At 36.8% G+C, this 23,005-nt stretch overlaps 3 protein-coding genes across 3 annotated transcripts; all 3 read left to right on the top strand.

The window, feature by feature from the left end:
• The first annotated feature begins 1,378 nt into the window (after nt 1–1,378).
• LOC121801286 (spermidine synthase 1-like) lies at nt 1,379–4,865 on the top strand. Its single transcript, XM_042200749.1, has 9 exons — nt 1,379–1,694; nt 2,895–2,971; nt 3,087–3,209; nt 3,506–3,610; nt 3,728–3,800; nt 3,902–3,973; nt 4,051–4,246; nt 4,387–4,516; nt 4,607–4,865. The coding sequence occupies exons 1-9, from the start codon at nt 1,511–1,513 to the stop codon at nt 4,676–4,678; spliced, it is 1,032 nt and encodes a 343-aa protein (XP_042056683.1). The 5' UTR covers nt 1,379–1,510; the 3' UTR covers nt 4,679–4,865.
• A 672-nt stretch (nt 4,866–5,537) lies between these two features.
• Nucleotides 5,538–10,611, top strand: LOC121798203 (putative potassium transporter 12). The gene is made up of 9 exons (XM_042197080.1): nt 5,538–6,065; nt 6,525–6,753; nt 6,831–7,079; nt 7,483–7,533; nt 7,771–8,031; nt 8,682–8,734; nt 8,812–8,926; nt 9,006–9,260; nt 9,332–10,611. The coding sequence occupies exons 1-9, from the start codon at nt 5,811–5,813 to the stop codon at nt 10,366–10,368; spliced, it is 2,505 nt and encodes an 834-aa protein (XP_042053014.1). The 5' UTR covers nt 5,538–5,810; the 3' UTR covers nt 10,369–10,611.
• A 7,809-nt stretch (nt 10,612–18,420) lies between these two features.
• On the top strand, nt 18,421–22,617 carry LOC121798200 (potassium transporter 6-like). Its single transcript, XM_042197077.1, has 9 exons — nt 18,421–18,764; nt 18,899–18,964; nt 19,077–19,563; nt 19,647–19,700; nt 20,329–20,589; nt 20,669–20,721; nt 20,797–20,920; nt 21,007–21,261; nt 21,356–22,617. Exons 2-9 carry the CDS (start codon nt 18,926–18,928, stop codon nt 22,420–22,422), a joined length of 2,340 nt encoding a protein of 779 aa, XP_042053011.1. The 5' UTR covers nt 18,421–18,764; nt 18,899–18,925; the 3' UTR covers nt 22,423–22,617.
• Nucleotides 22,618–23,005: the final 388 nt, after the last annotated feature.

Here is a 23,005-nt window from a genome sequence, read left to right as displayed (position 1 = left end):
TAATAATAATAATAATAATAATAAAAAAACTATACTATATTGCATTAAATATGTAAGAATCCTAAAACTGGGAAAAAGAATAACTAAGAAAAGTTAGGATTCAGAATCCTGGAAAATTGTACTAACTTTCCTTGTTTCAGGATTTTGATTACTTTCCCAGTTTGATTAAAAACGGAAACAAACACATGAATTTAAAATTTAAGGAATCATATTACTTTCACAGACAGAATCCTGGCAACCAAACATGGCCTAAGGCTATTAATTATGGTCTGCTTTGATTCAAATTCCAACTTGAGGCTATTAAATGCGTATTTTTTAATTCAAAATTTGAAATATATCAATCTCCTTCATCGCAAAAAATGTGATCAAGGATATATATGTAATTTTCATTTATCCACTAACTTTAACTAATATTTTATTTAATAACTAACACTTAAATTTACTAATTTAACCTTAATATGTCTATTTAGCACCACTCTACCAAAAAAAACGATGAATAGACAAAAACAAAGATATATATATTCGGCGATGGACCGCATACTTCGAAATTACTATATTGGCCCTCTGCGTAAACCCTAATGAAAAGCCGCAATCATGGGATTTGGGATATCTTTCTCTCTCTCGATCCCAGGAAATGCTAATCAATTCTATATTCAATGAAATATTCGAATTTTGAGTCTGACAATAATAATAAGACAATCATTATATTTCTCCTCCCGAATTCATTTTTATTTTTTAATTATAACAAATATGAAGATAAGTTAGTAGTACAAACAACGAATTACTCCTCTATGGAAATTTCTTTGTATTTATGCACAATATTTGCAGATCTTACTTTCCATACACACGCTCCACTGATTAAAAAAAAGAATAAGTCATATGAATAATTAATTTATGGTGCGACATGTAACTAGAAAAGATTGTTAATTTTTTTTATTTTTTTTAAAACATCCTTTTATAGTAATTGTTGCATTTTTATGTCGCATGAACTCAAAGCCTCTTAGTAATAATTTTTTTAATGTCCCAACTTACAAGTTGAATTTAGGTTGCTATATATTGAATGACTCATTTATTTTAATTTTGTTTGTCACAGGATAATAATGTAAATTAATTAATTAAGAATATAAAAAAAACTTGAATGGAAAGATTTGATCAGAGATTTGAGTCCAAAATAGGACAATACTCACTGTCATGTTTTAAGTGTAATAATAATAATAGTAATACTCAGAATTAAGATAACCCAGCATCGTGAATTTAAAAAATTAAATAAGAAAACATAACATTGGCAACCTTTATCACGGGGGGTGGGGGAGATATTTTTGCTTTTATAAATATAAATAAGAATTTAAAAAATAAATAAAAACAGAGGAAGGCAAATTATATTAGGTCACTCCCGTTGTCTTTGCCTTGAACAATTCTCTCCAATCAATTCTCACGCTCACGCACTAGCACACATTACTGCGTGAGCATATAGCTCTACTATTACTGTATAACCACTCGTGCTGAGCGTATGGCTGAGGCGGCGGCTCAATCTGCAGGTGAATTGCCGGTGAAGAGACCTCGCGCTGAGGAGGAGGAAAACGGCGGCGTTTCGGTTGAGATGGAAGCGAATAACGGTGCCGTTACGGAGCTTCCCGAGTGCATGTCGTCCGTTATCCCCGGGTGGTTCTCGGAGATGAGCCCAATGTGGCCAGGTGATTCATTATTGATTGATTGCGTATTTTCATCGGTGTTGCGATTTCCTTCTTTGGCAGTGTATTTTATGTTTTGATTTTCGGGACTTGTATTGTATTGTATTGTATTGTATTGATGTTTCATCTCAATTTTTCTCTGGTGGTTCATAATCTGGTCTGTGCATAAGCTTTTGTTCAGTTGTGTTGTACAAGTTGAGTTTAGATTGTTTGCTGTTTTGTCTAAAGATTTTTATTCGAGGCGAATATGCTGGCCGTGCTCACACACACACATGCACATCTATATGATTTGATTTATTCACTGCCTATGAATGGGAATTGAATATATTATCTTAGATGCAATTTTAGCTCAAGTCTCTGTGACGCTTGTTTTGTGAGTTAAGCGGTTGGAATATTGTCGTGCTATAATATAATTGCTACTTGTACGGCATGTTTTGCCCTTTAATAATGCCTCTGCCTGATAAATAATCAGGAGAATAAGTCCCTCCACCCACCCTCAAAAAAGTAAGACACATATTCTGTTAAATGATTTTTGGTCGTTAAATGTTGCCGTACCAACTCACCGTTTTCTCTGTTATGTTGTTCTAATTTAACAAGTACTCTAGTCTATATAATCACGAAAAATGAGAAGAGGAAAAAACAATGGTTCAGCTTTCTGTTTAAGGTCAAATTTTGACTCACTGAAGACCTACCTGGTCCTTATTAATGTTTGAGACAGCAAACACAGATTTTTGATTACTAAAATGTTATATGCTGATGATGATGTGTACTTGGAATTTTTCTGCTTAAGTTGTTTTTTCTTTATGTATTACAGCAGAGAAATACAAGTGCATATAATTTCCACTCAACTGTGTTTTTTATTTGCACCTATGAGTTGTGCTTTAGCTTTCCTAAGCTGATAAAGCAACAGTTCATCATCTATGTTACAAAATACCATCCCCTCGGTCGGTTGCTTTCTTTTTAAAATGCATTGTTTTGTGGCTTTCCTTGATTCTTTTTTATTTGGATTAATATTTGCAAAATTAGCCGATCAACTTAGGAAGACAAGACCAGTTAGATGTAATTTGAAACCTAAAGCTTCTAATCCTGCTGTGAGATTGCATAAATAATCAGTTAATAATTATTTGTTTGTCTTGGGGTATCTGAACTCTGTGTGTATGCAGTAACATGATCCTTACTGCAATTTTTCTGGAAAACATGCAGGAGAAGCACACTCATTGAAGGTTGAAAAGATATTGTTTCAGGGAAAATCTGATTATCAGAATGTCATTGTTTTCCAGGTACCTGCTGCTTTCAGGAGTACATCATTTTTAGCGTTAGTTTGCTGTTATGCCATGTAACTGCTATATTTTGTCTTATTGCATGCTAATGCCCTTGTCAAATGTTCAATTGCAGTCATCAACATATGGGAAGGTTCTTGTCTTGGATGGTGTAATTCAACTTACTGAGAGGGATGAATGTGCTTACCAAGAAATGATAACCCACCTCCCACTTTGCTCAATCCCAAACCCAAAAAAGGTATTTTCACTCGTGGGAAGCCTTTAACATATGGGGGCATTTCTTTGCAATGACTATGAGCATATCATATATGAAAAGAAAATGCTATACTTTGTGAATGAATTGTTGTTTGGCTATTATAGTTAGTATTATTAATGTGCAAAGAAATTATTGCAACACTAAAAGCATCAAATATATCCAACGGTTCTTTCTTCATTGACCACTTTCAGCTGATTTTAAGGCCATTTCTTTCTTAATAAAAAATACTTAATACATTTAGTTCGTCATTCTTAGGTCTGAAGGTAAGTTTCTTTCAGGTTTTGGTGATTGGAGGAGGGGATGGTGGTGTCCTGCGTGAAGTATCACGTCATGCCTCTGTTGAGAAGATTGACATATGCGAGATCGATAAGATGGTTGTTGATGTGAGTTATTTTAATGTATTTCGGTTCACATTGTCATGATCCTGTAGTTGATGTGCTGGAGCGTTGTTCCTGAAATATACTACTATATGATAGAACTAATCTGGTCCTTCCTCACAGGTTTCCAAGCAATTTTTCCCGAATGTAGCTGTGGGATATGAAGATCCCCGAGTCACACTGCACATTGGAGATGGTACTTTCAGTCCTGTTCAAAACCCCCACCAAAAAAAAACATATGCATGTTTTATGCTTATGTTTAGTTGAATTTGTGATTTTTTCTTGAATTCTTTGCAGGGGTTGCATTCCTTAAGGCTGTGCCAGAGGGAACTTATGATGCAGTTATAGTGGATTCTTCGGATCCGATAGGTAAAGTACTCCTCTTAGTAGTAGCACTTCCTAAAAAATCCCGTTCAATTGTTGAAGTTGTATGTTTCACGTCTCAGGCCCAGCCCAAGAGTTGTTTGAAAAGCCCTTTTTTGCGTCAGTAGCTAAGGCTCTCCGACCAGGAGGCGTCGTGTGTACTCAGGCCGAAAGCATATGGCTTCACATGCACATTATTGAGGATATTGTTGCAAATTGCCGCCAGATCTTCAAAGGCTCTGTCAATTATGCTTGGACCACTGTCCCCACATACCCAAGGTATTTCCTAGTTCTCCTAAATGTTTCGCTTTTCCACGATTTCACATATTTTCATTTACCAAATAACCCACCATACGATTAACAAGGTCAAGGATATATCTGTGGTGATGCTAATGTAATGTAATCAATCTGTTTTTCAGTGGTGTGATTGGTTTCATGCTTTGTTCCACGGAAGGTCCCCCAGTGGACTTTAAGAATCCAATCAACCCGATAGATGCTGATGATGATCATGCTAAAGCAAACGGACCATTAAGGTTCTACAACTCTGAGGTACTACACTTAGCATCGTCTGCAAAACTACCTCACATTCTTCCTCACTTTTAGCCATTAACGATTTGTGTCTTTTGATCTCATCTCCAGATCCACTGGGCTGCGTTCTGCTTGCCCTCCTTTGCTAAAAAGGTGATCGAAGCAAAAGCTGCAGCTAACTGAAGAAATACTGGAGAGCAAACGTAGGAATTAGGCTGTTGTTTGCTTCCTAATTTGTGTCTATTTATGCATTTGACTAAATAGAAGAGTCTAGAAATGTACCAGGGAGTTTGGACATCATGTTTTGTTTTTGATCATTCATCAGAACTTGTGATATTTTGCTATCTTATAAGTATGTTATCTTTTGTTACATTCAAGTTTCGGATGACACAGTGAGGTGAGGGAAGTTGAACAATGATTACAAAAATGATCTAAACACCCACGTACCGTTTATTTTGTAAAACCTCGGATCACGTATTACTCCATTATTTTAGTTGGTCAGGCGTCAAAATAGAATGTGCTTCTAAAATCATAGTATAGATTTTAGAAAAAAATTAATGTTGTTTCTCACATAAACCCATTTGTTCACTTACATAATCTGACATGCCACATCGGATTCCATTTATAAAATTTGAAGTTAATATCATATTTTGGCCAAACATTATGACCATTACACCTATAATTTTTCTTGTCATAAGGGCTAAAATATTGTTGCTTTGTAGGATAGTAGTATTTTTCAACTTTAGTAATCTGTGTTTTTAAATAGAGGATTATCTTTACTTTTGTACCAACATGAACCATTTTGTACTTCACATAGATAAACAATTAACACCACATATAAATGAATGTATTAAATTGAAATACGAATGAAACTTTTTGTATAATTTATGTCAACTTCAAACTTTTTGTACAATTTATGTCAACTTCAAACTTTTTGTACTACTATGAAACAAATGTGATACTTTGTATGAGAGAACAAAATGGGGGCTGCATTGCTCTGGTTGTATATAATATAGGAGTGAAGGTCAGATTGGATTTATTGTTGTCTAGTCTCTCGGCAAATTTATAATTTCAAAGAGAAGTGAAGAGCCATACTAGGCTAGGCCAATAATACATCAATTATTGTTCTATTCAGAAAAAAACAATAGACTTCTTGTCATCGGAAAGTTATTTAGCTCCGGCGAAAGGATGGTACTTTTTACACGTTCTAAAAATAGAAAGTTACCACTGTTACTCTAAGTCCAAATCTTTTTCTTTTGCTTGGTGGTTGGCGGAATCGTTTTTGAGGAGTAAATTGCCCATTCCGAGGCAGCAAATGGATGGTGATGGTGATTGGATTGAAGAGAGCAGCGTAAGGCTGCTAGGAAGCGGCGGCGGCGGGGAGTCGCGGCGTTGGGTGGACGGGAGTGAAGTGGATTCGGAGTCGCCGCCGTGGTCGTTGGCTGGTGATGGGGAAGGGAGAGAGGGATATGGGACTGTGAGAAGAAGGCTGATTAAGAAGCCCAGGAGAGTTGATTCCTTTGATGTTGAAGCCATGGAGATTGCCGGCGCTCATGGCCACCATCACAAGGTTTCCAATTCTGTTGAATGCTCTTTTCCCTCTCTTAGTTGCTCTAACTCAACACATCATTGCTTGTGTGTGATTGGTTCCTTTGATTGTTAGTACGTGTGCGTGTGGTTTTTGTTATCTTCTCTATGTTTATAAGCATTTTTGGTACTAAAAGCACCTACAAATTGGTTGATGTTTTCTTCTATTATCTTATGTAGTATATCTGCTATTATTGTGAGATACTACTAATTATGTAATTATAATGAGAACTAGAAAATTACTGATTCATTTCATCTTTAGCAGAATTTGTTGAACTTGCGGAATTTGGTGATCTGATTCACTGTAGTATGTATTCCACAAACCACAAACCACAAACCTGTTCTTGATTATCGCGTGACGTATCTAGGAGTATTATGCTTTAAGTTAGTCTAGGCTAGAATATCACATCTTGCAGTTTACAACTGGACTTTACTAATGCAGGATGACTCTCTTTGGAGAACTTTGGCATTGGCATTTCAAACACTCGGTGTTGTATACGGTGATATGGGAACAAGCCCTCTCTACGTCTTCTCTGATGTATTCAGCAAGGTGCCTATCACTTCAGATGTGGATGTCTTGGGGACTTTGTCGCTAGTAATCTACACAATTGCTCTCATTCCATTAGCAAAATATGTCTTCGTCGTGCTCAAGGCAAATGACAGTGGGGAAGGTGCAAGATCTTTTTTTGGAAAACTAGAGCCTCCATTTACAATTTTCTATTGATACCTCATATTGATCCAATGACAGGTGGAACATTTGCATTATACTCATTGATTTGCAGGTATGCAAATGTTAATCTTCTTCCAAATCGTCAGCCAGCCGATGAACGCATTTCCAGTTTCAAGCTCAAGTTACCAACTCCTGAACTGGAGAGAGCTTTGACCATAAAGGAGGCCTTGGAGCGTAAGGCCTTCTTGAAGAAGTTGCTCTTACTACTTGTTCTTATGGGGACTTCTATGATTATAGGGGATGGTATTCTTACGCCAGCTATTTCAGGTATACCCGGTCCCTTAATTTTGTGTTGGTGATAGTCAAAAGGTTACATGAACTAAATGCTACTTCCATAGTTCATATTCACTGCTGATTTTGGTGCTGCTGTTCCCTTTAGCGGGTAACTACAAGTTTGTAGTCACTTAACTATCTTTTGCGTTGAATCGAATGTTGGATGTTTCTTCATGGCCTGTATATAAACGAACTCCGGGTCATTGAAGTATAGTGAATCTCAAGCATATATGCATGCTAAGACTGCCATGGATTTAGTTATCTATTATCAGATGCACTGCAAAGCAAGCACAATTCCGATATTCTGAAGGCCAGAGGGTCGTGTTTGCACTTATTGTTGGTTGATTTTGCATTATTTTGATGTTCCATAATCTACTTACACAATTCTCGTTCACAGTTATGTCTGCTGTGAGCGGTCTGCAGGGTCGGATACCAGGATTTGGCACAGGTCAGCGAACATGAGTTACCTACCATCCATTTCTTACTTCTCCAATGATACCCTTTGTAGCAGAACAAACAAAACAAACACATAATTACTCTTACCAAGTTGAATTTATAAATTTCCTTTCTTCTTTTCTAGTTCATGAAATTGCTTAAAAGGGGACTGCTAAAATATTGGTTGACATAATGTGGCTCAAAAAGGGACTGCAACAATATTGTTTAAACTGTCCTCTCGTTTTTGCAGATGCTCTTGTTGTTACGTCAATTATTATTCTTGTGGGGCTGTTTAGCATACAAAGGTTTGGAACGAGTAAAGTAGGCTTGACATTTGCTCCTGCACTTGCACTGTGGTTCTTCAGCCTGGGAGCAATTGGACTCTACAACATGCTCAAGTACGATGTAACTGTTATAAAGGCCGTGAATCCCGCCTATATATATCTTTTCTTTAAAAAGAATAGCAGTGAGGCATGGTCAGCACTTGGTGGTTGTGTTTTATGTATTACAGGTGAGTTGTTTTCTGCTATCTCCTGTTCTGTGATACTTTACTGGCCCTATATCTCATGATTGGATATGTATGTATTATGTTTGGTTCATGAGATTGAATCTCACGACTTAATCGTAGATGCATGATCTTAAGATAATGTCTCATAGTCATCCCCTCCAACTAAAATAATCTCACAACTTAATCCTAGATGGGTTATCATATGATAATGAGTCATAGCAACCGAACAACAACTACATAATATCAATCCTGTCTCTCTTCTTCAGTTTTAAAAGCGTCACTCCCAAATCGAAACAATAAAACTGAAATCATAAGGAAATACTGCTCTGTATGAAAATATGATCAGAGTGGTTGCAGTTGATAGAACTTTGCAGTTTAACTCAAGACAATTCACATCTTAATTTAAAAACTATGATCCTTTTGCGCATTTAATGTATACTTAATCACTATATAGGCTTAGCTTCTTACTATTCTTAATAACAGCCAACAATGAGTTCTAGTATTCATCAAACTAGTAGTCACTTTGTAAAGGTATAGAAAGACAATGCTACTGAATCCATTGAGATTAAAATGGCTACAGAAATCCACATTCTATGTTTATGCAATAAACGAACTTCTTCATCAATAACATGTTATATAAATGACATTTCCAGGTGCAGAAGCAATGTTTGCTGATTTAGGCCATTTTTCAGTGCCATCCATACAGGTTCTTCTTATTTTGATTTTTCTGAAACCTGCAATTATTCTGATGCATCCTAATTTTGTATTCAACGATTGTTGCAGATTGCTTTCACCGCTGTTGTCTTCCCGTGCCTACTCTTAGCTTACATGGGTCAAGCTGCATACCTTATGAAAAACCCTCATGACACCAGCAGGATATTCTATGATTCTGTCCCAGGTAATGATTTCTCATATATATAAGAAATCCGACACCTTTGGCTCCCAAAATTTTGACAATGTACTGGTAAATGTTGCAGAGAGTTTGTTCTGGCCTGTTTTTGTCATAGCAACAGTTGCAGCTATAATTGCTAGCCAGGCTATGATCTCCGCCTCATTTTCATGTGTCAAACAAGCCATGTCCCTCGGGTGCTTCCCTAGGCTGAAGATCATCCACACTTCAAGAAAACTCATGGGCCAGATCTACATCCCTGTGATCAACTACTTCTTGATGGTCATGTGCATCATTGTGGTTGCCGTTTTCAGAAGCACAACGGAGATAGCAAACGCATATGGTTAGCCTCATCCTATTTTCCTGTTTCTGTCCAAGTTCAAGGAAAGGAGCTAAATCAATCTGTTCTTGCAGGCATTGCTGAGGTTGGAGTTATGATAGTCAGCACTGCGTTGGTGACGCTGGTTATGCTTCTCATATGGCAGACCAACTTGATCGTCGCGCTCTGCTTCCCCCTCGTGTTTGGAACTATTGAGCTGATATACTTATCCGCCGTTCTGTCCAAGCTATTAGAAGGAGGGTGGCTCCCTTTAGCATTCGCGTCCTTCTTCCTCTGCGTGATGTACACATGGAACTATGGTAGTGTGTTGAAGTACCAAAGTGAAGTACAAGGGAAGATCTCGATGGACTTGATGCTTGAGCTCGGGTCCTCCCTCGGGACAGTAAGAACACCGGGGATTGGGCTGGTGTACAATGAGCTGGTTCAAGGTATCCCCTCTGTTTTAGGGCAGTTCCTACTCGACCTCCCGGCAATCCACTCGACCATAATCTTTGTCTGCATCAAGAATGTCCCTGTGCCGGTTGTGCCTCAGGAGGAGAGGTTCCTGTTCAGGAGGGTCTGTCCCAAAGACTACCATATGTTCCGTTGCATTGCTCGTTATGGATACAAGGACATACGGAAGGAAGATCACCGTGCGTTTGAGCAGCTTCTGCTGGAGAGCCTTGAGAAGTTCCTAAGGAAGGAAGCTCAAGAGGTTGCTCTTGAGAGCAGCATTGGGGAGCAGGATCTTGACAGCATCTCCATGTGGTCAAGAGACGACGAGGTCCAAGATTTAGACGAGATAAGGGTCCCGTTGATGCGCGAAGCAGCACAGACCTCGACGTCTAGGGCATCAAATGAAGGGGATGATCTGCCAGCCAGTGTGATGTGTGCAGATGAGGATCCTAGTCTGGAATACGAGCTGGCCGCGCTGAGGGAGGCGTCTGAGTCGGGGTTCACGTACCTGCTCGCGCACGGCGACGTGCGGGCCAGGAAGAAGTCAGTGTTCTTGAAGAAGCTGGTGGTGAACTATTTCTATGCATTCTTGAAGAATAACTGCAGGGGAGGTGTTGCAACTATGAAGGTGCCTCACATGAACATATTGCAAGTTGGTATGACTTATATGGTTTGATATTTTGTATATCAAGCTTGTGTTTGGATTTTATTGAATATTCCTTGTTTGTAATAATATGTTCTATTGGATTTTTATGCCGCAGGGTTAGTCTTCTTTCATTTCTAGAGATGTAACTACCTAGATGAATTTGCAACAATAAAAGTAGAGTAACTTCCTAGGGTAAATAGTTGATTTTGTACTATCTATTGTATTTATACAAAATTGTCTCAATTGCCGAAAAAATACTTAACGCTTTATATTTGGAGACGTTGGCATATTCGCATACCTAGATATTTTAAGCTACAAATGAAACGTTGAGTTCTCTTTTTCAATTATCCCAAGGTTGTTGAGTTCTCTTTCAATCATCCCAAGGTTATGATATTTTCATATAAAACGTAAAGTGATGAGAAAAAAAAACGAATATTTAATATTAATTATGTGTGTTTGTTTTTAGGTGTTTGTAATTTAGGTCCTCTAAGAAAACAAAAGGATTGGACCTGTTTTGGGCTAAGGCTATCACTGGCCCATAATCTATGCCTTCCATGGCCTTTTATTATGATTTTTTTAAGATTATAAACTAACCCACACTGCCCCACATAAACGAGGCATCATTTTAAAAGCCTAAATCTTTTTTTTTTGTCGACTTTAAAAGGAATTACGAATTTAACACATGATGCACGGCTTATGGGACCTAATTTGAAATCAATTAAATTTTCATGATCATAAATCACACGACTTCTTTAATTGGACTCAAAAAATTTATGTGGACGAGAAAACAGAATAATTTATTTTCCGTGAGGGTTGAATGTTGATTAGTCGTCCGCATAATTGGGAGTCGCCTGTTCAAATTTAGCTACCAAATATTTCTCTGTAGTAATAAAAAACAAGAAGTCGAAATCACGGGTCAACTTAAATACATTCGTTTTCACAAAATTGACGAATTGATGAATTCGATTCGGGATGTTTTAAAATCCTAAGATATACCCCAAAAAATCTTGTAGATAGACATAAAGTGTTTGAAATGTATAGACGTCATTTTTACACAGCTCAATTTATTGGTCGAGACTAATTTCGACTGATAAGATATAATTGTGTTTATATTCAATTGACGTCTATGATACATACAATCATTCTTTTATCATAAGATCACAGTATATTTGAAATTAAAATTAGTAGAAAAATTGTTGTTCTAGGTAATGATCAATTGAACATAGTAGTATGTAAAACACAATCAACCAATAAATATCATTTTCTCAATCTATATTCGTCAACAAGCACTTTACGAGTGATAATTCACATGCCCGCAGCATAGCTACTACATCATTGCAGTTAGAATATGGTTACTCACTTTGGAATAGTATCCCCAGTCAAAGGACTTTGATCAATAATATTTCCAACGAGACATTTAATTTTGTGAAATTAAATGATATAGCGCCGATCTACGTTCGGAGCAGATGACTGTGGTATATTTATTTTTCCCAGATCCGATTTCCGGTGAGTAAGAAATAATGGATTAAAGTTGTGCAAAATTGCGAACTATTTAAATGAACTATGAGAGAAGTCATGAGATTAATTAAGTGAGTTAATTATCTCACATTGAAAGTAACAAGCTTATTAAACAAGTACTCCCTCCATCCACGAATAGGAGTCTCGTTTTTCCATTTTAGTCCATCCGCGAATAGAAGTCCCGGTTCACTTTTACCATAAATGGTAATAGGGTCCCACCTTCCACTAACTCACTTCACTCACATTTCATTTAAAACTAATATATACAAGTGGGACCCTTATTTCACTAACTTTTTTCCACCAACTTTTCTTAACCATTCTCAAAACCCATGCCGCCAAGCAATGAGACTCTAATGATGGCCGGAGGGAGTATTTAATAAGAAGGATTATTACATGTAATAATTCTAGTGGACTAAGATGGGTTGTAGAGCCCACACGCGCCCACATGCGTATCGCCGCCGCCGCCCGCCCCGCCGCGAACCCGAGCCCGAGCCCGAGCCCGAGCCTGTGCTCGTGTCCGTGCCCTTATCCTCCCAAGGCTGGTTGGTCTAGTTCTTTTTAGAGCACCAACGTTCAGCGAGCCAAGCGGGATGACACCTCGTCAGTATGACGCGGTAAAGCCTACATGGCTGACACGTGATGAAGTCCACATCGTGAACGAACCTAGACGCGCAATGTGTCCCGATACGTCCGTTCAGGGTCAGCCTCTCCAGCTCTCGTAACGGTTTGTAATGCCTTGTAACGCTCGATTACAGCCTCGCAATGATGACAACCATCATGGTTGGTTGACCCCTGTAGTGGACTGAGCCTATAAATAGGCTAGCCATTCCTTACATTCCTACACCAATTCACAAGCATACACAGCATAAGCTCTCTCCCTCTTTGCATTGTCTTTTCTGTCGAAAGCTCTGCCCTCTCCTTCATCCAGTTCGTCGGAGCTCTGTTGATAGCAGTGCTGCTTCATCAGAGACGAAACTATTTTATCTCTGGGGATGACACGCCAATCCGAGAGCACTACCGGGGCGTATCTCGTCTTGCGGAAAGAGGACTCCTCGACTCGGCTAACTACTGTTCACGGTTTATTTGTTTCGATTTTCATTGTAATTCAGTTTCAGTTTTCCATTTTGTGTTCCTTCTTTTGGGTTGTATTACGCCCGATTTATCTCTTGTAATCCAGAAACCATCACTCACATGTTTGAAACACAATAAAGCTAACAGCATTATTTAGCCCTAAATGATATCGTATGAATCATATAATATCCTAATGTTACACTGAAATTGTACTTTCAAAGCAACATAGAAATTTAACTACTTTTTGCAAGCCTTGAACTAAGTAATCAAATTCAAGAATTGCACTAACAAAAATGGAGCAATCACAAGCACAAACACGAGCACAAAGAGTAACTACATCGAACAAGAGATCACTGAAAAGAAACACCAGCAAAAATCCCTCATTTCCTACTTCTTGAGCTGGAGGCAAAGACTTGCAAAACAGCATTATAAACTATAGATTCTTGTAAGAGTTGAGTAACGTAGACTTGAGACAATTAAAAAATGAAAATAATTCAACTAAAATCTTAAATCATCCAAAGCCAAGCTACAAGTTCCATACAACAACAAAAACAAAACTTGTGAAATTCTAGGGATCTAATCAATCATTCCCCATTACATAACTAAACTAGACAAGATATATAGCTTACAAATCTGAGCTAGAGAAAATGTGTCTTAGTTTTCACTCAGATCGGTCGATCCTGAAAGAAAATTAAGTCCTTATTTCCATCGCGGTCGGTTGCACCTTAACGGCCGACTTGGATCCGTCGATGCGAACGACATATGTCATATAATTTAGACACTTGTAATTTAAACATACATTTCCACATGCTATTGAAAAAAAATGCTGGAATCCCTTTTGAGGTGACATGTTCCAAGAATTGCAAGCAAGAGTGATAGTAGTAATACATTAGAACTAGAGGGCTTAGCCCATTTCTGAAAAATAGGGACACAATAATCTTTCCAAATTATGAAATTTGGACTAATTATCCACGTGTGATGAAATTGCATAAAAAGGTTGTTTATGGGCTAAGCTAGCCTTCCATAGTGGTGTCATTTTCTTGCTTCGTTAATGTTGTTGAGTGCTGGATTAGGGGAAGAGTGGCTATGCACTAAATTAAATTAGGTCATGGAATAAAAAGAAGGAAAATTAGGTATCAATTAATTTGGTTTCCCAATTGAAGCTTTTAATGGACCCAGTTGGAAAAAGATGTTGGTGTGCTGATTCAAAGATAAAGTAAATAATCTAAAAGCATTTGTTTGTGATTGGAGCAGATAACATAAAGTTTGTGAGAGATGATGCAAATATTAGAGGTCGGTAATTATTTTTAAATCGTTGAATAAATTGGAGTTTTAATTTGAAGATTGCGTTATCATTTTGAAATGGGAATCCACATCTTGGCCTATTTTTTGTGCTGTCATCAAGGTCCACATGTTTTGGTTTTGTATATATGAAGTCTGTAGCTAATTACTTAGTAGTATTTTGTAGGATAATAGATTTTGTTTTTATATGTGAACTATTATTAGATTATTGGGATACAAATATATTTGTCACAAAAAATAAGTAAGAAATTTATAGTTTGACAAAGAAACTCTCAAAATTGTTACTACTACTTATTTTTGTTTTTATACAAAACTTGGGTATTAATTTTTTTTTATCATTTCGTTTATTGAAAACTCATTGTACATACTTATAGATTTTTATAGAGAACTAATAGATTATTAATTATTAATTATTATTATTATTATTATTATTACTATTATTATTATTATTATTATTTCTGATGTTGCAATCTCTACCAACTTCTGTGCTTCACGGGTCACCACAATAATGATAACAATGATAGATAAATAAAAATATACAATACGAATATATATTTAATTCGATTCCAGCAATGGAACATAGTATGTCCGAATCCGAAAATGAAAGGGCCAAATCATATATCTCCACTTTGAATTCATTTATCTAAATGACCTAAATCAATTTGCTGTTTGCAGACTATGATGTTTCACCTAATATATTGATAAATGCAGTTGTTTATATCATACTATTTGGCATAATTATTATATATACGCAGTTGTCGTTCAACTTCGCCCAACGCATGGTTTTACCATTTATCACAACAATCATCATATCATATCATTTTGAATATTCATTTTGTTTTCGTCCTTTCCTTATTTATCTTTTTCTTTCATTTCTTTTTCTGGTGCATAAACATGAACAAAAATCGTGAATTTTTTAACTGCGTGATAGTTTAACTAGTGGTTTCACGGTTCCGGCACCAAACACGATACATTAGGCGTGAGACGTGTATGTGGCAGGCTTTTGTCAAGTGATTTTTTATTGAAACCATCGATTTTTTGTTCAAAGCCGATAGTTTCAATCAATGGCGGATCCAGGAATTAAAAATCGTGGGGTCGAACAAAATAATAAATAAAATATTTAAATAAATATTTATAAAAATACATTACATATAAAATATATTTATCTTAGGCTAAACACGATACTTGGCTCTTTAGTACAATTCGGAATATTTACATAAATAAATTTTCGTAATTTGAGATAACCATTAATTTCTCTTTCAACATTTCATTCTTGTTTGAATTATTATCAACTATCCCACGATCTTCTAGTCGTGATTCTTGTTCAACATTACCTAGAACAACTAACAGTTATTCGATGACTTTTTTAAGAAAATTTAATCCATCAATCTAAATGGAAGGTAATTAAAATCAATAAATAAAAAATAAAGATAATGACATATTTATTAAAATCAGGGTAAAAATATTACTAAATAAAAGTAAATATTAAAGAAATGGAACCAAATTTTAAACTCATAACAATCTAGAAAAATTATTATTATAAATGATTAGGTATATTGTTATGTTCGGTTTTTAAAAACCAAATAGCACCCAAAAAAATTGGAACCAAATCCAATTTTCAAAAACTTTACTTTAAATCTGAAAGCATATTATATAATATTATTATAAATAATGCTCAATAAAATATAATCTCATACTCTATAAAATCGCTCCTCCATTTTAGTGCGTCGCATAGAATTATTTAGTAAGATATTAAGTAAAATATACTACTTGTAATTTATTTTATCTCTTTTTGATAAATACTCCTCTTCCTTTCTTTTTTAACGGAGTATTAATTATTAGAGCACAAGGCAAAAGCCCAATTGTAGTCTTCTTCCCCAATTATCCTCTCTCATTCGGGTATACAGATTTCAGAGTTACGGGGAGAATTCCGGACACATATTCACGGAATCAAGGGCAGAATTCCGAACACCGTGGGGTCAGGAACCGATGGGAGGATTTTTTTGGCTATTCTCCGGCGACGGCGGTGGGTTCGGCCGACCCCACCTCCCTCCGCTGCTGGTTTCAATCAAAAACAGACAAATGGAGATTTTCCAAAAAAAAAAATTATTCAAAAATTCCCCTATCCTTTTTTTTAATCTATATATGCCCCTCTATTCTCACTACCATACACCCTATCTTGGTGTTAAAGAGAGGTAAACGACTTAATTGAACTATGTGTACTTTGATGATGCCTTAATAAGATCAGGAATATGTAGGTAACTCAACTTTAATTTGAAAAGTCCTTTTCAATTTATTTCTTTTTTTTCCAATTCGTGTTTAAGTTTTATGACGGTTACCGGCACTTGTAAATTGTACCAATACATTGGCTACTACCATTACAACTCTAATTCAATAAAATTGGTTTTTCTTTCCACTTTCCTCTTCTTACTTTCAATATTGTCATGTTCAAATTTATTTTATGGAGTACGTTATAATTATATATCGAAATATTTAAAAAAAATTAAAAATAGAGAAAAGCTGGAGACCGTCAAATCGGAATCGAAACAGTGAAAAATGCCGAAAAGCACGTTTTCGAAACTGAACAGGAAGTGACAGTTCACAAACCGGAACCGCAATATGCTCATGGTCGGTTCTGCTTCATGATTTTCTAAAGTCGGGTTTCGACGCATCTCTACCCCCACTTCATGTTTCTTTAATTTGGGCCCATGGCTGGTTAAGCTAATTGACCAAATAATGATATTTAACAATTAATTATTCCTAATAAAGGTGATAAGCATAAGCAGCAAATACGAAATGCAGGGTGGCATCTCGAGAAGCGAGATGGCATATAATAGTAAAAGTTAAATGAAGATTATTTGCACCCTTTTTAAAGATATAATAGTAAAAGTTAAATGAAGATTATTCGCACCCTTTTTAAAGGGATTAGATTAGGTCTCTATGATGATTAGATTTATAGTAGTAACATTTTAACTGACATGATATGTATAATTCATTTCTATAGAAACTAATCCATAACCCTCTAATTTAGCTGAAACTGATAAACTTGTTGGTCTTTATTTAATGAAATTTCTCTGGACTTTGTTCTTAACCAATAGTAGCATTTAGTTTTTGCAACTTCTTTATCGGGTAATCCTCAAATTTATTCAGGAAAGTAGAAAAGCAAAATGACTAGCTTACATAAGGTAGTTTCAGATAATGTTCAATAAATATTTTAGATTCTCTACCATAAAAACTTAAAAAAATATCTATAAGATTCCATTTAGTTTAACAATATTATTTAATATTCATGCTGGATCTGAGTATTCGAAGTATTTAAATTTTGGAATCCAAAGTTCTAAAACTTCATAAAGTTCCAACAGAAAATTATTAAATCTTTAATTTATGTTATTCTAGAGAAAAGACTTATCTTAGCACTTAATTAATAAGATGGAAATTCTAAATAACGACAAAATATGCAAGGTAGAATATAATCGAAATAAAATTAGGTATCCATCTTCAATAAAAACGGCATCTAAAAAATATTTTAGCCTATTTTTAGTAAACGGCATTGGTTTACCTTTCAATAAGTCAATGGTTAAAACTTGCATAATTGTGCTTATAAATCTTGACCCTTCACTAACCCAAGCTTTCATGTTATGTGAAACGGCAAAAAATAGCTTTATTTTATTCAGTGAAGGCAAAAAAATGTTTAATTATACGTTACAGAAAAGGCAGCCTCAAAATATTTCATAGAGGCTATTTAAGTAGGTTTTAAATTAATTAGCAATTCTTAATTACTATGGCATTTGGTCATTGAAATATTGTTACTCTTATTAGCTGTTACGTAAGGGTTGTGTTTAAAACATTAAATATATTTCATAAATACATAAAAAATATTTAGAACCTAATTTTGAACACCCAAAAGCTTATAGGATATTTATTATTTAGTTCACCAAACACGCATAAATTTCTCACCAATCAACAGCTTTAATTCGTCAAAAAAAGGTGTCTTTCGCAAAGCTACCAAAAATAAAAAGTAAATATTTCTTGAATTAGAAAAATAAAAAAATAATTATATACTAGAAATCAAGAACCAGTAATAAATCTGATGGTCACTTTCATATCTTCAAGAGTCAACTAAAATAAGATAGGAAAATCAGCAAAACATGAAGAAGACTTTTCAATGTTCCACACTGAATATCCATATACTAATATCTATTGTCTGCTTGAAGCACACGTCTACACGTTCCCCTGTTTCACTATGTCCGAGATCACTCCTAGAAATAAACTAAACTGAAGCAAACAAAAACTCACACAAGCTATATGTTACTTACCTCAACATAAAGAATTAGTTTTCACAGTAATAAATGGAAAGTGGAAGTTTCTTTTCAGGGTCACAACCGAATTATTCCTCACACTATTTATGCTTCTCTGTTTCAATTTCCAAGTGCCTATTAATAATATTTTGTTGTTATTACATCATCACACGTTTGTGATTTGTTTTCCCTCTTTGTTCTTTCTCTCTGGAGGTTGTTGAACTGCGGCATATTTAGGTACTATCCGAATAAATTATCCATTTCTGTGGTTGTGTTGAGTATACAATTTCCTATTATGTGTTTTGTTGGGAGTTCTCTACTGGGGAGGGTGATTTGGAGAAAGAGTCATGGTTGAAATCTTGAATTTGCAGTGGGCATGAACTTCTGAGGGCATTACCATGGATCTTGAAAGTGGGTTTTATCAGAATCATGTTAAGGTGACTTCTTTTAGCTTTTTTGTCAATAAAGTTGCAATCTTTGAACAATTTGAGCATTTTTTTAATCATACCCTTTATTAAATGATTGGATTTTTGTATTGGTGGATTGCAGAGAGAGTCTTGGAGAACTGTATTTACATTGGCGTATCAGAGTTTAGGTGTAGTGTATGGGGATTTGAGCACATCGCCATTGTATGTGTACAAGAGCACTTTTGCTGAAGATATAGAACACACTGAGACAAATGATGAGATTTTTGGAGTTCTTTCCTTCATATTTTGGACATTGACTTTAGTCCCTCTTTTGAAGTATGTGTTCATTGTGCTGAGAGCTGATGACAATGGTGAAGGAGGCACATTTGCATTGTATTCACTCTTATGTAGGCACGCCAAAGTTAATTCCCTGCCTAGTTTTCAGTCCGCCGATGAGGATTTATCGACTTATAAGAAGGATATAACGAGCCCTGCTCCCTCGACTGTTAGGGCGAAGATTAAGTCCACTTTGGAGAAATACAGAGTGTTGCAGAGGGTTTTGCTTCTCTTGGCTCTGCTTGGTGCTTGTATGGTGATTGGAGATGGCATATTAACTCCGGCTATTTCTGGTATTGTCTCACAGCCTTGGGCCGTTTGGAGTTTGTTGTATCTGTCTGAGTAATCGACCAATCGTTTTGTGGTGTTATTGCAGTTTTCTCAGCCGTGTCTGGCGTCGAGCTTGCCATGGCTAAGGAGCATCATAAATGTAAGATTGTAAAATTCCTTCTTTCCGTATATTTTAGCTGTCATGTTTATTGGAACCCTTGACTCAGTGTTTACTGTAACAGATAAATAGTATTCATGCCTTGATTGTCAAGCTGTTTATGGTTTTCATTTAGGCTTGGGAAATCATTTAGAATGAATTGTGATGTGTGAATAACATGTTCTGGTTCTTTATGTGAAGATTCCCATTTTTATCAAAATATGGTTATATATGCTGCTGAAAGCTATCACAACGAAAAATATCAATCCAATCTTCCTTGATTTCAACAAACATCCGTTACTAAATGACTTGTTTGTTGACGGATGATTCTTTTAAGCATTTTGGCATGGATAATATTGGAATATGGCTGAACTTGACATCATATTTATGAGCAGTTAGAGACTTTTAGCTGCAAAAATCAGCAGTCAAGATTCAAGAAGTACTTCTTCATTCTAATCTTACTGATAAAGAGTTTGATTAGGGACAATATGAATATTTACATGCTATGTCCTTTTCTATGCCTTGACTTTTCTTGTCTTCTCTCGGCTTGTTTGTTCGATAAAATTATGGCCCTCTTTTCATGCAATAGTGTTAACACATGCCTGCACTACTCAATTCTATAATTTTGCAGATGTAGAAGTCCCAGTTGCTTGTATCGTACTGATAGCCTTGTTTGCCCTTCAACATTATGGCACTCACAGGGTTGGATTCTTGTTCGCACCCGTGGTCATAACATGGCTCTTGTGCATCAGTGCTATCGGTTTATATAACATTTTCTACTGGAACCCTCACGTGTATCAAGCTCTCTCTCCGTACTACATGTATAAATTTCTCAAGAAAACCCAACGAGGAGGTTGGATGTCGTTAGGTGGAATTCTACTGTGCATCACAGGTAAATATAAGTATTAGTTGCAGATATTTTGCTTTCCCATCACAAGTTATTCCTTTATCACTTGGCTTTAAATTTCCAGGTTCTGAAGCGATGTTTGCTGATCTGGGGCACTTCTCTCAGCTGTCGATTAAGGCATGTATACTGTTTTCTCTAATTTTTACATAACAATGATGCCTCGTCTAACATTTAATCGTCGTGAAATTGCAGATAGCCTTCACATCCATTGTCTATCCATCACTAGTCCTCGCGTATATGGGGCAAGCTGCTTATCTTTCCATGCACCATGATTTTCAAAGTGATTACCGTATCGGCTTTTATGTGTCCGTACCTGGTAATGACTTTAACTGATGCTCTTTGAACGTATAGGAATGTGTATAAAAAAATTTACTCTCATTGATTATATTGTTCTTTTCTTAGAGAAATTGAGATGGCCGGTGCTGGTGATTGCTGTTATGGCCGCGGTGGTCGGAAGCCAGGCCATAATAACCGGAACCTTTTCCATCATAAAGCAGTGCTCTGCTCTAGGGTGCTTTCCAAGAGTCAAAATAGTGCACACGTCGTCAAAAATGCACGGGCAGATATACATCCCAGAAATCAACTGGATTTTGATGGTTCTATGTTTGGCTGTGACAATCGGTTTTAGAGACACCAAACGGCTCGGTAATGCTTCAGGTACGACACACAACATAGAAGATCATGTAAATATGCCTATGTTGATCTTTTCTATTTGGTTTTCTTGATTTCTTTTTCTCTTCGTGTCGATCAGGTCTAGCAGTGATAACCGTCATGCTGGTGACTACTTGCTTGATGTCTCTCGTTATCGTTTTATGCTGGCACCACAACGTTATACTCGCCGTCTGCTTTGTGTTATTCTTCGGGATGATCGAAGCCTTATACTTCTCTGCTTCTCTTATAAAGTTTTTGGAAGGTGCTTGGGTGCCTATTGCCCTCTCATTGACCTTCATGATTGTGATGTCTGTGTGGCATTACGGAACGCTAAAGAAGTATGAGTTCGACGTCCAAAACAAGGTCTCGGTTGACTGGCTCCTCGGCCTGGGTCCGAGCTTGGGCATTGTGCGCGTCCGTGGGATTGGCCTCATCCACACAGAACTCGTTTCTGGTATCCCAGCCATCTTCTCCCACTTCGTCACCAACCTCCCCGCCTTCCACCAGGTTCTTGTGTTCCTTTGCGTGAAATCGGTCCCCATCCCCCACGTCAAACACGAGGAGCGGTTTCTCGTTGGACACATCGGCCCGAGAGAGTATCGCATGTATAGGTGCATCGTCAGGTACGGTTACCGGGATGCCCACAAGGACGACCTGCAGTTCGAGAACGACCTCGTGTGCAGCATCGCAGAGTACATCCGAACCGGAAGCACGGGGCTCAACGGTAAAGACAAGGACGTGACGAGACAGAACGAGGACATGATAGTGGTCGGGACTCCCTCGACTCATCTGCACGGGATTCAGTTATGCGAGGACGACGGGGTGAACCCGGACGTGGCCGGCACGTCCGAGCGCAGGGAGATACAGTCGCCTCCGGCGCCAGCCATGAAGGCGAGGAAGAAGGTTAGATTTGTGATCCCGGAGAACCCGAAGATCGACCGAGGTGCCCGGGAGGAGCTGAGGGATCTGATGGATGCTAGGGAAGCTGGCATAGCCTATATATTGGGACATTCATATGTGAGAGCTAAGCAAGGGTCAAGTTTTATGAAGAAGATGGTAATAAATTGTGGTTATGATTTTTTGAGAAGGAATTGTAGGTCTTCAACTCTTGCGTTGAGCTCACCTCATTCTTCAACATTGGAAGTGGGAATGGTGTATCATATATGATTTTAGTTGCTCTCAACAACTTTGTACATGTTTTCTTTTCTTCCTTTTCTTTTACCTTTTTTTTAATATATATTTTAGATAGGAAGTTTTACATGTGTTGCTGTGTATGATGAGTTAGCCAGCAATATCTTTAGTATGAGCTGATGACATTTTGTGTAGATTAGCAAGTTTATTACACACATCTCTTCCAATTAAGGTTTTGTTTTTTATTGCTTGTAGATGTATAACCTATATGGGTAATATAGATTGAAGACCCTTATACGTGTAAGGAGTTATGGGCCTATGTGTGTAATATTGGGCCTACGTATTTTGGGCCGACTATTATGTATAGAGAAACAAGTGGAAACGAGCTAATATTATTGGCTTCTGTCAGTTTTAGAAAACTCGAAAATGACAAATCTTGTAGTAGTATTCATAGGACAGTTAGGCCTACATTAAAGAGTGTAGGTTATTTTTTAGTATAAAATCGCACTACGATGTTATTTGTATCATGCGTCAAGTGTAAATATATAACAAAATGAGGTGACAAGTGACCAGTGCATAGCAATTAGATTACAATCTGGTTTAGACATATATAGGCGGG

Source organism: Salvia splendens, chromosome 4 (assembly GCF_004379255.2).
Source record: "Salvia splendens isolate huo1 chromosome 4, SspV2, whole genome shotgun sequence".
NCBI lineage: Eukaryota > Viridiplantae > Streptophyta > Magnoliopsida > Lamiales > Lamiaceae > Salvia > Salvia splendens.
This window is presented reverse-complemented; position numbering and strand designations above follow the sequence as displayed.